General features: G+C 42.2%; 1 protein-coding gene across 1 annotated transcript in view; it reads left to right on the top strand.

The window, feature by feature from the left end:
- Positions 1-15,467, top strand: part of ADAMTS18 (ADAM metallopeptidase with thrombospondin type 1 motif 18) — a 157,334-nt gene that overhangs the window by 93,540 nt on the left and 48,327 nt on the right. The window contains exons 11-14 of the mRNA XM_065898629.1: positions 413-508; positions 4,786-4,934; positions 10,839-11,011; positions 15,213-15,343. Coding sequence (XP_065754701.1) covers positions 413-508; positions 4,786-4,934; positions 10,839-11,011; positions 15,213-15,343 — 549 coding nt within the window. The remainder of the gene's footprint in view (positions 1-412; positions 509-4,785; positions 4,935-10,838; positions 11,012-15,212; positions 15,344-15,467) is intronic.

Genomic DNA, 15,467 nt, shown 5'->3' with positions numbered 1-15,467 from the left:
TGGAAATGCAGGACAAGGATTTGAATCAGACATGCATTATTCCAGTCTTGGTCTGTTCTACTTAAATGATGATGGTGATGGTGGTGATGGTGATGGTGGTGATGATGATGGTGGTGATGATGGTTAGAAACCAGATCTCTTAGTTAAAAGGCAAATAGTCTCCAAATTAACTATTGTTACCTCCCAGTCATTACTAAACACACGTGAATATATGGGTAGTGTAGAAGTTTCCTGCTTACGTATTTGCTAGGACATATTACTGGTTACCTTGCTACTACTAACTTCACTTGACTCTACTTTCTGGATAGTGTCCCATTTCGGCCACCTGAAAATAGAATGTTTTATACAACAGCTTTGGATATTTTTGTTTTTATTGTATCGTCACCCTTGCCATCTCTTTCTTTCCTTTCAGGACATTTGCAAATCACTTTGGTGCCACCGAGTGGGCCACAGGTGTGAGACCAAGTTCATGCCTGCCGCGGAAGGGACCGTTTGTGGCTTGAGTATGGTAAACTGCCTACTTGTTAGTTTTTAGTTCTAGAGACTTAATAAAGTATAGAACCCAAACTATTTGTACTGTTACCTCAGACTGGAACACTTTGGCTTCATCTGTTTTCGGACTTTGCTTTCAATTAACCAGCATTCTTTAGCAGCTATTCTAAAACTCACTGCGAATATAACCGAGTTGGCTCCATCTTTTAAGAAGGTTTCTTTCCTTTTGCCTTTGTTTTCCATTTTTAGATGGAGGCTTGGGTTCAAATGTTTCTAGTTCAGTGAGCTGGAGGGCTTCGTTGTTTACTGTTTGTTTTTTAAACTTGATTCAGTGTAGACAAGCCTTGGGAAGCAGATATTTCCTTTAGTAGCAAAGGAAGGACTGTGCCTCCATACAAAGCCTCTGTGATGCACCTCACAGGACCAGTCATTGAGCTTCTGACATGCCCGATAGCAGCATCCTGTCCCTTATAGCAACATCTCTTGAGGGGCGAGCTGCATCTCCATCTAGGTTGTACAGAAAGGCTTTTCGCTTTCAATATCTTCAACCCTAAGAACCATTTCTATTACAGAAGATTATGGGAGATTTCTGCGTTTTGAAGGAAGGACTCTCATATATGAGTTTCTGTTTTTCTTCCCCTTTCCCAGTAGAGTCTGGAGGGGAGGATACACTTGAGGATGGGGCTTCCCTGGTGGCGCAGTGGTTGAGAGTCCGCCTGCCGATGCAGGGGACACGGGTTCGTGCCCCGGTCCGGGAAGATCCCACGTGCCGCGGAGCGGCTAGGTCTGTGAGCCATGGCCGCTGAGCCTGCACGTCCGGACCCTGTGCTCCGCAATGGGAGAGGCCACAACAGTGAGAGGCCCGAGTACCGCAAAAAAAAAAAAAAAAAAAAAAAAAGATACACTTGAGGTCCCAGTAAAATGATCCAGATTTGGGGCATAACTTTGAAAGACCATGACAGAGAAGCTGTGAACAATGAGAGAGCTGGAGATTTTGCGGTTTTTTTGGTCTCTGCCATTGGCTCTCTTGAGACAGCCAAGCCTGTAGAAAAGAATTGGCCACTTAAATTGAATTCAATTCCATCATAATTTCTTGACCACTAGATATCAGTGAAATATCTACAGAGATAAATAAAACTCCATTTTATCTCTTCAAACATTTACAGTCCAGTGGGGGAACCTGCACAGAAGCCAATAACTTTGGTTCTTTTTAAACACATCTTCTTGAAGCGCGTAGCTGCTATCGAAGCCCAAGTGAATCAGAAATGAATCCTGCTTGGAAATAGGGGTGCACTTAGAATAAACTACAATGAATGGGTGCCCCAAGATGGCTGTTGGAATTTGAATTTGAAGTTCTTCAGTTGGGTGAAGGAATTTGAATTTGAAGGTCCTCAGTTGGGTGAAAGAGAGACTTTTTCGAAGAGACCAGCAATAAAGGCAAAGACACAGACACACGAAATAAATGAATATTCAGAAGATGCTTTCTGATAGTCATTAAGGCATTTCTTCAATACCTCTAAAAAGATTTTATTTTTTAACTGTTTTTATTTTAAAGAAAATAAATATTAAAAAAATTGAAGCATCATATGCGATTTTTAATCAGATGGCCTGGTCTTAGGAAATCTCAGTAAGCATTCTCAGCGAAAATGTGCAGAAGGGTGTTTTAGCTGTGGTGATACAAAACAATGAATTAATCGAATATGTAAATACTGCTCACATCATTTTTATTTTTGGAGTGTCAGAGTTTCGAACTTGCAACTTGAGGATTAGTGGGCATTCTTTCATTAAGAAAGCAACAGCATTAAACATGAGAGGGATGTACGAGAAAAGATTTATATAGTAAATGAGGAAAATAAGTGATAAATGGCATAGATCAAAGGTCTGTTATGTAAATACACCCAGGATCTAGTTCGACAGGGGCTAGACTGCTTCTGGATTAGACTTAAGTTAATATAGCATGAGATTAATCAGGCCAGAAATTAGAAAATAGATGTCCTTAGACCACTGCCCCCATCTCACTATTTTGAAACACCAGACTATGGTTATACAATAAACTGCGGAAAAGCCCGTACCGGTAAGGTCACCCTCAGTTGAGAGTATTCTGGTAACTTCCACCCAGCTTCACTCCAGTATAATTAGACTGCCCTCATAGATATGGTTCTTGGAGTCTTCTTCCGCTAGGGGATGTAATTGGCTGTTCATTAGACTGTAAACTCCATGAGGCGAGGGCCATGTCCTGTAGAGTAGCAGTCACCCCATGTTTTGTTTCTTTCATTGTAACTGAAACCCACCTAAATCCTCCCTGCCCCCTTCTCGCTGGTCCTTCAGTGGTATTTGTGCCACGAATACTGGGTAAACGTGAGGATATGAAAGTCTCATACTTGTATGTAGGTTATGTGTACGAGGAAAGAAAGGTTTGTGCTTGCTGTCTATTATAAAAGGTATCTGCCCAAGTCATGGCCATTTAATTTGAAATTAGAAGCAGTGATAGAAGCATATATGCATAGATCCATATAACTACATGTGTCTATATCTTATGTATTATGTTTTATATGTAACAAACATGCAGACCGTGCATGTATGTGTGTATATTCCTATGTATTCCTGATTTCTCTACTGATTAAAAACGCCAGAGGAGACAAATCTCTGAGCAGCTTAACTTGATACCAGGACGAATATTGAAATAAAAGAAAGGCAAGTTAATTGAAGGATTGGAACAGATCTCAAAACCGTATTTCTAAAAAATAAAAAAAATTTCGAGTTAAGATGCATGGGTCAGTCATTTGCCTCCGAGGTGAGTAGTAAATATGTCCTTAGGCTACTGAGTTTAAACCCGGTCTCAGCTGGTTGTGTAGCTAGTTGGGTAGTTTGACTTTGAGCAAGTTAGTATTTCTTTGCTAAATTTCTTTCACTCAGAAAATAGTTATTAACTGTGACGTGCTTTGTGAAGGTTACGTTAGACACTGCATATGAAGTTTTCCCCCATCTCCCCCCCAGCACCATTGTGCACACAGAGAAACAACTTAATAAACTGTAGCTGCTGTTGTTGTTATTTTTGGCTCTTGTTATTATTTTGTCCCAGCCACTGAGCTCAGTGCCTGAGAGACGCAGCCATTCTTGGTGGGGAAGATTCAGGTTCGTGCTTATGGTTGACAAAATCCTCAAATGACCCATTGCTTCCCCCGTCAAAGTTCTCAACAGCGTTATATGATTTCATGCAAACTCTGAAGTAGCAATTAATCCAGGGAAAAGAAAAATGGAAAACAGAGGAATTCATCAGCACATGGCCAGAGACTGAAGGAAGGAAGCCATCTCTTGACCTAGTCAAAGCGCGCTAGCAACCAAGCCTCACAACAAACCACCACGGAGCCAAGTGTATCACGGGGGAAAAGTGGAGATTTGAACGCGTAACCAACTCCCCATAATTCTGTAACCGATCCCCACTCCTCGGCAGAACCTGGCACGATCCAAACCCCAACCCTTTGGATCTAATTGCAGAGGCTTTTAGGCAAGTGTGCAATTATGCTCTAAATCATGCAGAACTTGCTCGTAATAAAAGCGCCGCAGGGGGAAAAAAGAAAGCACTCCCAGCGGTGAGTGCAACCCCAGAGGACAGAGGTGACCCACAGAACTGGACTGGATGACAAAGAAGAACTCAAATGGAAAGGTCAGCACAGAAAACAGCTCTCGGACTGAGCAGATCACCAGCACATGAGAGACCCAGAGCTGATTCAGAAAACACACTCAGTTCAAAGTCATCAGAGGGTCTGACACAGGGACCTTTCCTATAATCAGAAGGGCAAAGGTGTTATCTAAAAACACAATTTGTGTAGCCTGAAAGCTACTCGGTTTCAACAGAAATGCTCTATAGGGATGATTTGAAATAAAAACGTATGCATCCTTATATCTGTCTTTTGGATGTGATAATCATGATAAATTCTGTGTTCATATCTGAAAAGCTGATTCTCCCGGAAGAAAAATGAGCCCAAGGGTTCTCTGAGCCCCATTGTTTCCAAACGTCAGGGGAGGCTCGCCTTCGTGTCTGCGCTGCCTCTGTAGGCGGTAGGGTAGATCCTTATCTGAACACGTCACCTGGACAGCTCACAAAGCCTGTCCTCTCATACTCAGCCTTCTGGTGACAAACGCCCCTTCTCCCTAGATGTCAGCCTTTCAGAATGAACGTGGGGAAGGCAGGGTACCAGCGTGTAAGTACAGCCAGCGAAAGGGATGCTATCAAGGCATCTCCGCGTGCTTTCCCAGGTGGTCTCTGAAAGTCACACATTCTTTTCACAGTGGTGTCGGCAAGGCCAGTGTGTCAAGTTTGGGGAGCACGGGCCTCGGCCCATCCACGGCCAGTGGTCCGCCTGGTCGAAGTGGTCAGAGTGTTCCCGAACGTGTGGTGGAGGCGTGAAGTATCAGGAGAGACACTGCAATAACCCCAAGTAAGGCTCTGACATGAAGTCAGCAGTTGTAAGGCATGAACCTTCAGCCTGTTACATATTTGCATATTTGTCTGTCTTGTTTATACCTGTTTATAACTGTAGTTTTATTCCATCTGCTTAATAGCAATCAACGAATGAGGGTTTTACTGCTTGTATATAAAGGCTGTATGCACTGGGGGAGGTATGATGGGCAGAAACCTCAAAACAGCAAAGGAGTTATTCTCTGTGTGAGTCTGCTGTCACGGATTCCAGTAATGGTGTGAATTCCTTTGTGCGTCTAAATTAGAGCTGCATGCCTGGGATATTGTAGAACAGAGAAGCTTGGCTGGTAGACTCTGTGTGTGTATGTGTGTGTGTGTTGCAAACTGATGAACTGGAGAAAGTATGCTGATTTTTGCCTTACAGGAATGTACATCAACATGTGTTGACAGATCAGCCTGACTTTTCGAGAGAAACCAGAAATCCGAAAAACTGTTGCGTGAAATTTCCCAATTTTTAAAATATTGACAACAAATTCAATTTTCTTTAGAAAGATAAAATGCTGGGAGGACTGATCAAAACATCCCTGGGTTGAGATTGGCTTGTGGGCACCATCTGATCTGGTGGTGCTGGGAGTCTGAGCTGCCCTCCGTGCTCTGTGAAATGAAGGTGGTTTTAGGTTACTTTTATCTGCTCTAATTCCCATGTGAAACAAGTGTGAGATGTACATTTCCTGACTGGAGTGGTGATGTCGAAAGAGCTCAGAACTTGGAGATGGAAAGATATGACTCCACATCCTGGGTCTGTCACTTATTAATTGTGTGGCTTTGGGAAGATCGCTTGAACTTGGAGGTTGGATTTATGTATAAAATGGAGATGACAGCGCCCACCTCACATGGTTTGGGCGGATTAGAGATTGTGTCTTTAGAATTCCCGGCATGCTGGGGAGCATCCAGTGGGCATTCGGTAAAAGGTTCTGGGGCCCATGTGGTTTTCATCATTCTCACCCTAAACTCGCCAGGAACACGGGTAACAGAGGGTCAGTGCTCAGAAGCAGCGAGCAGAGGCCTTCCTGATGAAATTGGACTTTGGAGAAGGCTATGGGGGTGAGAAACTGATGGGACCCTGAAAAACTTAGTGGATTTAATTTTACCACACGATTCGGTTGGTGACATAGCATGGAGGTTGAGAACAGAGACTCTCAAGCCCGGGAACCTAAGTGGGCCTCCTGTCCACCCCTTCCTTGCTAGGCGGCCTTGGACAGCTAATTCTCCCTGCTCTGGGTCCCTCATTCGTAAAAAGGGGATAATGATGGGACCTACCTCAACTGAGCTGGTACTTGTATAGGGCTTTTCAAAATTGCCTGGTACGTGGCAAGCATTGCATAAATGTTTGGTGGATTGCAAATTTAAATAAATAATGAAATTAGAGCAAAAGGAAGTTTTTGAAAAGACAAACTGTACTTCATCTGAGCTGGATCAAGAGGCCAGTTTGTTCCAAAATGTAAGGGAGGGTTTGGAGATGCTTTGACCGCGGTTTGTTAGGTGCTCGCAGTATCTCAGGCTGATCTAGGATCGCCCAGCTTTGGCACTCTTAACATTTTAGGCTGAAAATTTTTTGTTCTGGGGGTTTGTCCTGTATGTGGCGGGGTGTTTAGTAGTAATCCTGACCTCTACCCACTCGATGCCAGTAGGATGAGTCCCCCTCCCCCCAACCTCCAAGTTATGGCAACGGAAATATCTCCAGACTTGGCCAAGCGTCCTGTAGGGGGCAAAGTCATTCCCAGTTGAGATGCTCTGCTCTAATCAGGCCCAATAACTAGGTCTCATGGTAGGGAGGCTTGTGATACATTTGCAGTTTATACCAGATTATTAAGAGCACCCTCCTCATGCTTTGAATGTAGCCGGTGTCCTGGATAGAATTGTTAAAATCATTGTATTTTCATTTTTGCAGCACATTTCACGAATCTGGTATTTCATACATCGCAACATTTTACAATCTCGCTACTTTCCCAAGAAAGAAAGAGATTACCTAATTTAATAACTCTGCCGGTGAAGTGCGTGAACGACGCCCCTGAGATTTAAATGAAAACCTCTCTCATATCTGTGGGATTGAGAACACTCATTATAATAGGGCCTTGTTCATGGAAATAGCATACTGTAACTTTAGAGATGCCTATAAAAGAATTAATCGCTCGAGTAGTTCTACTCGGTGCAGTTTTATCATTTTAAACAAGATTAAGGCTAATCAGGATTCTCTTTAATTATGCACGAAGTCACAAATAAAACAAGTAAATGATCGGCTGCTTCAAGACAATTGAGTCAGTTCTCCATTCTTATTTCACATGGTTGTCGTAAAGCTGTTTTCTTCTCCCTCTTTCAAGTTGCTTATTTCTCGCTTGCTTCAGTTTAAACGCTTGGTCTGTTCAGATCAGCCTGACCATCTCATTTTTTCACGTGAAAAGCAATGCGAGCATTTCGTGGCACAGTAATGATGGTTTTCTCAGAACATAGTTTGTTTCACAAAAAATGAATTATTTCTGGTTGGGTCATGGATTTATCCAACTTTTCAGCTTCAAAAGAATTGAAAGGTTATCTGGTTCTGGAATGGCCAGTACCTGGCAAATATGGCCCTTCTTCTTCTTCCCGTGTCTGTGACAGACCTTATTAATTGATCAAAGCCTCCCCACTGTGCCTTCTCAAAAGACTTCTCCAGGCGTTTGCTCCCAATCAGGTTAGAACAGATACGTGAGTTGAAACGTGTTGTTTCCTCTAGTTATTTTGCAAATGGGTAGCCAGGGGAGACAGAGGGTCCCATTCAGAGGAGCAGCTCTTGCTGGGTCACCAAGCTGGACATGGGAGAGTCAGACCAAGATCCCACTGTCTCAGTCCTTACAGTGAACATTTTTTCTGGGTCCCTGGAAGAGAGGCTCGTGAAATGCCTATACACTCTGTTCAAGAAAATTAATAGTGAAAATTCAAATAGTAAAATTCAAATAGTGATAAGTAAGCTTGCTAAGGCATTCTAGAACTCTCCTAAAACATGAGTCGATTTGAGAAAGAATGTCGTGCCACTGGAGTCACAGTGCCAGGAGAATCGTTGAATCATATCTCTGGCCCATTTTTCAACCAGTAAATTCTGGGCTCAGCTGATTATCAGAATCATCAAATGTGCTTTAAAAAGCACTGATTTCTTGATATCCCTCATCATGTATTTTTATTGAGAAAGCCTGCAGAGGGCCCAGGAATATCATTCATGTATATGTGTATGTGTGTGTATGTAAATCACATATATGTAAATATATGTGTGTATATGTGTATATGTATGTGTTATATACATATATATATATATATATATTTTTTAAACAGAGCTTCCCAACTGATATTAATGATCAGCCACTCAGCCAAGAATAACCATTTGTAGTCAGGAGTTGGTAAATTATGCAGAAGCAAATATGGGTATACTTTATAGTAGCTTAATACAAAGAAAAAATCAGGTGCCTAGATATTTGTTTTCTGGTGTTTTTTTTTTTTTTAATGATAAAAGAACTCATTGTACCAAGGGACATCATGGTAGAATTTTATGTTAATTTATCCTAATACTCACGTTCAAAGCTGCAGAAAAAAATGTATCTGTAATTGAGGATTTGATGACAAAGTCCAAATTTATGCCAGTCATTAAAAGTAGAAAGCACTTTAAAATAGTTACAATTTGTTTGTGCTAGCTAGGCTGTAGACTCTGCCCTAAATTCTTTACCAACATTCTCTCAGGTAATCATCACAGCTGTCCTCATTTTACAGATTTAGGTGGTTAACTAAAATTGCCTAAAGTTAAGCTGGGAAAGGGCAGAGTCTGTTTCGATTCAGGTCTGCTTCACTGTCCAAGGCCAGTTCCCTAACCACTGGACATCACTGTCTCCCTCTTGGTCTTCTCATGCCCCGCCCCTCTAGCCTAACTCAGTTAAATGCATGCCTGGCAGGGCAGGACCGGCATCCGGGAGAGCCCAAAGGGATGAGGTTGAGCTCTGTTCTTTCTAGACATGTGACCTTCACTGAGCACATTTTGGAAGCTCTATTAGCCGTTTTCCACTTCATCTATAAAATGAGGGGATGGCTCTATGAGTTTTGAGGTCTTTCCCGTGTTACAGTGTCTGACTTGAAGCAGTCACACGTGGTCCTCTTTCACTTTATTGAATTTGAGTAGTCTAAATGAAGTTCATTTGTAAACTCTCCGACAAGAAAGACTTACGCTGAGAAAATTTTAATTTTGACTCATAAAGATGCACAGGAATAGAGTAAGGCTCTCATATGGCACTTTAAGGTTTTTCGAAATGCGTTTTGGATAATGATTTACGAAGTCTTCAGGGATTTAATCTAGCACAGTGACTGTTGAATGTTTTAGTAGTTGTTCCAGAATGTTTTGAAATAGCTGAAAAATCTCATTCTGGCGGTGTGACACTTCCCGTTTCTGTTGAATCCATTTTAGCATAGGGGAATTTGATAAAATGTGCTGAAGCAAATCCAGGGGTGTTTTATAGCATTCCTGTGCTTCCTAAAGAGACAAGGAATTTTAATCACAGAAATTTATTAACTTGGAGCCTTCTTTCATGTTACATGTTTGCCCTGAGCCTCTGTAAGAGGTGATCCGTAGTTGGGATCTAGCCTTAGGAGAAAACTACAAAACAAAGTGGGAATGAAAAGAAGCACTTGCTTTGTGCGAGGAGTCAGCTGGGTAAGATGTCCCTGGTAACTTTCAGTGCGGCTGACGCTCCTTTTTACTTTGCTTTCCGGTCTTTGCAGTCTGCCTAGCGAGATCTTAAAGAGCTTGCCATTAGATCACAATTATTTATGTTCTAATGGGATTCCCTACTCTGGAAATCCATTTCCCATTGTGCTTGGCAGGAAAGGAGCAGGCCACCTGCAACGTTAAAAAGTGGTGATGCAGATGAAAACAAGGACATGTTTTTCCCCCCAGAATTTAGAATCCATTAGAATAAAACACGCGTGAGTCTGACAGTCATCAAGCTATCAGCTCAGTGACTGACAAAGCTGGATTGGAAAATATGGCATGTAATATCGTCAGTGTCCTGACTGACCTTCTACGTCAGGGGTCCCCAGCCCCCGGGCTGCGGACTGGTACCGGTCCACGGCCTGTTGGGAATCGGGCCGCACAGCAGGAGGTGAGTGGCGGGTGAGGGAGTGAAGCTTCATCTGCCGCTCCCCATGGCTCGCGTTGCCTCCCGAACCATCCCCTGCCTTCCGCCCCCCACCCCGGTTCCTGGAAGAACTGTCTTCCACGAAACTGGTGCCTGGTGCCAAAAAGGTTGGGGACCGCTGTTCTGCATCACAGCAGGCGCATGGCAAGCTGTAGGAGGATTATGGGAGTGGTCAGAGATGGCAGACAAGCTGGGGAGGAGTTGGGTCTGTGTTGGAAGAGCTTTGATGCCAACACATGGGGCGTGTGTGTTTGCATGTGTAGCACACAAGCACGCATCTACATTAACAAGAACATTTAGGTGTGTTTACAGATTTCCCTAACGCATGAGGTGATAGGATGAATGTCAAGAATATGCCTTCATCAGTCTTTATGGAAATCGCCAGAATGTAAAAATTGGCTCAGAGGTGGCAAGTAAGTTTGGTCTAACATGGAAATTGATGAGCAGTGGTAGTGGCTACCCAAGGGCTATGCTGAGAAAAGAAAGCAAAGAAAAAGAAAAAAATCCTTGATTGATTAGTTATGTCTGCCATGGGTGTAAGAAGGGTTGGGGCACAAGGGTAGTAGACTACATATTTGCATTTTTGTAATGGACTGTATGGACTGCATACACTGTGACCATGATCATCTTGACTGTCCCTCCTTATATTATTGCCTGTGACTAATAGCCTTTTGATTGCTAGTATTGAAGATCTTTAATTTTCTTTTTAGGCCTCAGTATGGTGGCAAGTTCTGTCATGGCTCTAGCCGTGTACATCAGCTGTGCAATATTAACCCTTGTAATGAAAATAGCTTGGATTTTCGAGCCCAGCAGTGTGCAGAATATAACAGCAAACCTTTCCGTGGATGGTTCTACCAGTGGAAACCCTATACGAAAGTGGAAGGTAATTTGGTCTCTACGAACCTCAAATAAATATGTTTCTATGTGAACAGTAACGTGAATGAACAGCACAGAAGAAGTTGCTGCCTGTGTAAAAAAGTTTCCATGTTTACCTTTCATTCCCCAGACCCGTCCTGGCCCAGTTTTTCATTCATTTCTTTAGGTTTTGTTTATTTTTCCACACTTTTTTTTTTTTTTTCACAAGACACCCCTTTCCTCCCACATGTATAAGTCGAAGAGTTCATGTGTTTGGAATGTACTTACGTTTCTAAACTTACCTTTGACATTTCAGCAATTAAGTCTCCCAGGGACGTTAATTGAAATTGGTATGAATTGTCCAGACCAAAAACTCATGAAACCATATATGCCCCATAGAGACACCACACTCGGTACCTGAGGTGGTAGATGATTACAAGCATGGAAAGGCTTTGCAGAGTGTACACACACACACACACGCACGCACACACACACACGCATCATGAATAAAAAATGTCTCTGTATTAAGTTCTTGGTACTTATTATGTCTTAAAGTAATGGCTTGTATTTGACCTTTTATGTTGATTTGATTTGATCTTGGCTGAGCATCAGAATTTATTTTAGTTACCATATGTACAAAGTACAGGTACCAAATTTAACGTATTTTGTGTTACCTGTGCAGAATAAGCTGTCACCATTTTGGTTGTTTCCTTTCCATTTTCGCCATTCACTTGCTTTATCAGAACTCGTCCACTCTTCCTTTGGAAAAGGGATTAACGTGAATCCCAATTGTACGTATGCAGGATGGGAAGAGACCAAATTTAATGATAATTCATGGGAAATAAGATGGAGGACTGCTTCTGTGGGAAAGCTCAGAATGAACCTATATAATCAGAGACCAAAAAGAAGCTAATGTAATCAGAGACATCGTTATGACAAGTAACATCTCCAAATCCAAGGGGATGGTACTACAGCTTTGCTCTACACCAGCCCAGCCGTTGCAGGAGTGTGAATCCAGTTCTGGGTCCAAAAGCTGCTTGTCTAAAAGCACAAATTGGGACCGACATTAAAATTCTGAAATCTGTGTCTTAGGAGAAAGCAGTGAGGGACTGACAGATGTTGACTGTAGGAGAGAAACTAGTTACCTTCAAAAATTCAAAGAGAGATTGAACAGAGGGAGATTTCAATTTATTGGAAATTGCTTCTGAAAACAATTAATTCACGTGCTCAGAAATTCCTATGGTTCCTGTGGCCGTGTCCTCAGAGAGACCTTCCTTCCTGTCATTTTCTGAATCCTTTGCCCTGCTTTATTCTTCATTGTTCTTGGTGTGAGAATTGATATTATATTGGCATTTATTCATTATCTTTCTCCCCACAAGAATTATTAGGTTCCCCAGGGTTGAAGCCTCTGTCCGTTTTGAGTATGCTTGTATCTCTCTCACGTAAGAACAGCACTTGGAACAAATGAATAAATAAATATCAACTGTCCTTAATGGAAGCGTGTCCCATCCTGAGCAGTAAATGCTCTATCACTGGAGACATTCTATCAGGAACTTAAGAAATTACCTAGGAAGGGTACCATGCAGCAGGTTCCCACGAACATTAGGATAGCTGCAGTTGCTCTCAGTTCTGACACTTGAAGACTTATTTTCTCTTGGCTGTATTCACCCTTAATTCCATGTTTCTCATCTATGGTTCTTCCTACAAGAGTCTCTTGTCCTTCCTTTGCTTTGTCGTCTTGGATAATCCTTGGTCTTTCCCACATCTTCCTTTAAATATAGTGTGCACAGAATCTGTTGTTATCATCCTTTAGATAAGTTGTGGGTTGAATACATAAAGAGAAAGTGAAGCAGATAAACTTTGTGACTTATAAAATGGTTTTTGATTTCAAATTTCTTTCACTAATATTATTGCAGTTTTTACCAGGTAGGGAGCCTGGCATTTCATCATTCACTCAACAGATGTTGACTGAGTACTTACTGCCTGGGAGACACTCTGCTAGATACAGCGGCGAGTACATTGAATAAAACAGAGACCCCAGGAACTTCCCTGGCGGTCCAGTGGTTTAGACTCCGCGCTTCCACTGCAGGGGGCATGGGTTCTATCCCTGGTCAGGGAACTAAGATCCCACATGCCGCTTGGCCAAAAAATAAAGAATAAAAAACAGACACTTAGGGTCGCACATCCTAGAGTGGGAGACAGAAAAGTTAAGGCCTTCTCATCCTTCCCTCTTCTCCTTTTGATACTTATTTAAAATCGAAAAGACTGACCATGATTTGAAGGTCTGTGCCATTCATGCAGTTTGGGAAAGAATTTATTCATAAACGTAGACAGTCTTTGTCTTCCAGTGATGAGTTTCCTTCTTCTTGTTTCTTTTTTTCTTTTTCTTTTTTCTTTTTTTTTTTTTTTGCTGTTTGCGGGCCTCTCACTGTTGTGGCCTCTCCCGTTGCGGAGCACAGGCTCCGGACGCGCAGGCTCACTGGCCATGGCTCACGGGCCCAGCCACTCCACAGCATGTGGGATCTTCCCGGACCGGGGCACAAACCCGTGTCCCCTGCATCGGCAGGCAGACTCTCAACCACTGCGCCACCGGGGAAGCCCCTTGTTTCTTTTTTTTTAATTGAACTATAGTTGATTTACAATGTTGTGTTAGTTTCAGGTGTACAGGAAAGTGATTCAGTTGGTGTGTATATATATATATATTTTTTTTTTCCAGATTCTTTTTCATTACAGGTTATTACAAGATATTGAGTATAGTTCCCTGTGCTATGGAGTAGGAAGGACCTTGTTGTTTATGTGTTTATATATAGTAGTGTGTATCTGTTAATCCCAAACTCCTAATTTATCCCCTGCCCCGGCTTCTTTGTTTCTTTCTAATAGACTAGTTCCTAAACTTTCCCAGGAACCTGTACTGGAAAAACTGAACTTTCTAGAACTTGTTAATTCCTGGGAATGAGGGAGAAAAAAGAGGGTAACATGTCTTCCAGCTCCCTAATCTCATATGCACAGGGTAGGAGGCGTGAGATAAAACTTCTATTAGAAAGAATTCCTAGGTGAGAAAAAAATGGAATCCATCCACATGGCTGCATATTTGGACCATAATAATTTCACTGCCTTCATATTTTTGACTTTGTCTTTTATTGAGAGGTTTCATGAAGCACAACCGTTTGCAAACTGTTTACACGTTTGTTGTAAAACTGTTATCAGGGATATCACACAGTTGCACATCAGGTCTCATGGGAGAAACGTCATCTGGAATTCCTGGCCAAGAAAGAACTCTTTCTATTGGAGAAATAGGCACAACTCCTTTCTGATAACAAGTGCTCTATAGAGATAATACTTCTTTGTTTTTGCCTGTGATACCAGAAACTTCTCAGGGACTTAATTATCAATAAAAATTACATTTTTTAACCTGAATGTTTAGTTTGTTTGCTTCCTCCTCCTTTTCATGATATGATTCTTTTCTGTATGTTTTATAAACATTATTGACCATATGCCTTTCTTCCAAAGTGCCTAGAATTTTCGCTCTTAACAGACTGAATAAATATGTAAAATAATCCGTGTCCTAAATCACAGTCAGCAGACTATGACCCGTGGGCCAAATCTGGCCCGTTTTTTAAAAATAACGTTTTAGAGCTTCCCTGGTGGCACAGTGGTTGAGAGTCTGCCTGCCGAGGCCGGGGACACGGGTTCGAGCCCCGGTCCGGGAGGATCCCACATGCCGCGGAGCGGCTGGGCCCGTGAGCCATGGCCGCTGAGCCTGCGCGTCCGGAGCCTGTGCTCCGCAACGGGAGAGGCCACAACAGTGAGAGGCCCGCGTACAGCAAAAAAAAAATTAAAAATTTAAAAAATAACGTTTTATTGGGACACAGCAATTGTCCTTCATTTACATAATGTTAATGGCTGACCTCAGGGCCTGTAAAGCCTTAAATATCTACTATCCAAGGAGGGTAGTGACACAACCCACCAACCACGTGTATTATGGCTGTTACTCAGGATTAGAGAAATAAAATTCTCATGTATCAATGTTAAAGCAGACTTTATATGGACTACTAAAAGGAACTCATATTTTTAAAAGCCACACACATCTGCCCAGAAAAGTGTGTGTAACATCTTCCATCTTGATCGTAATAGCTTTCTAATTAAATTTAACTCATCTTTTTCGTACTCGTGTCATTTTCCTATGATTTCCTCTTGACCATGACCTCTTTTGATCTCTTTGCTTCTAGAGGAAGATCGATGTAAGCTGTACTGCAAGGCTGAGAACTTTGAATTCTTTTTTGCCATGTCCAGCAAGGTGAAAGACGGAACTCCTTGCTCCCCACACAAAAATGATGTTTGCATTGATGGGATTTGTGAAGTAAGAGAACATCTCTGCTTTGGGGTGTATGGTCATGCTTGTGTTGCCTCCTATCAAATGCATAGCGTAAGAAGTGTTCCAAGAGATTCTTGGATCTGGATAAAAGCAGGTGGTGTGGCGGGAA

This window comes from Phocoena phocoena, chromosome 20, assembly GCF_963924675.1.
Source record: "Phocoena phocoena chromosome 20, mPhoPho1.1, whole genome shotgun sequence".
NCBI classification, from domain to species: Eukaryota; Metazoa; Chordata; class Mammalia; order Artiodactyla; family Phocoenidae; genus Phocoena; species Phocoena phocoena.
This window is presented reverse-complemented; position numbering and strand designations above follow the sequence as displayed.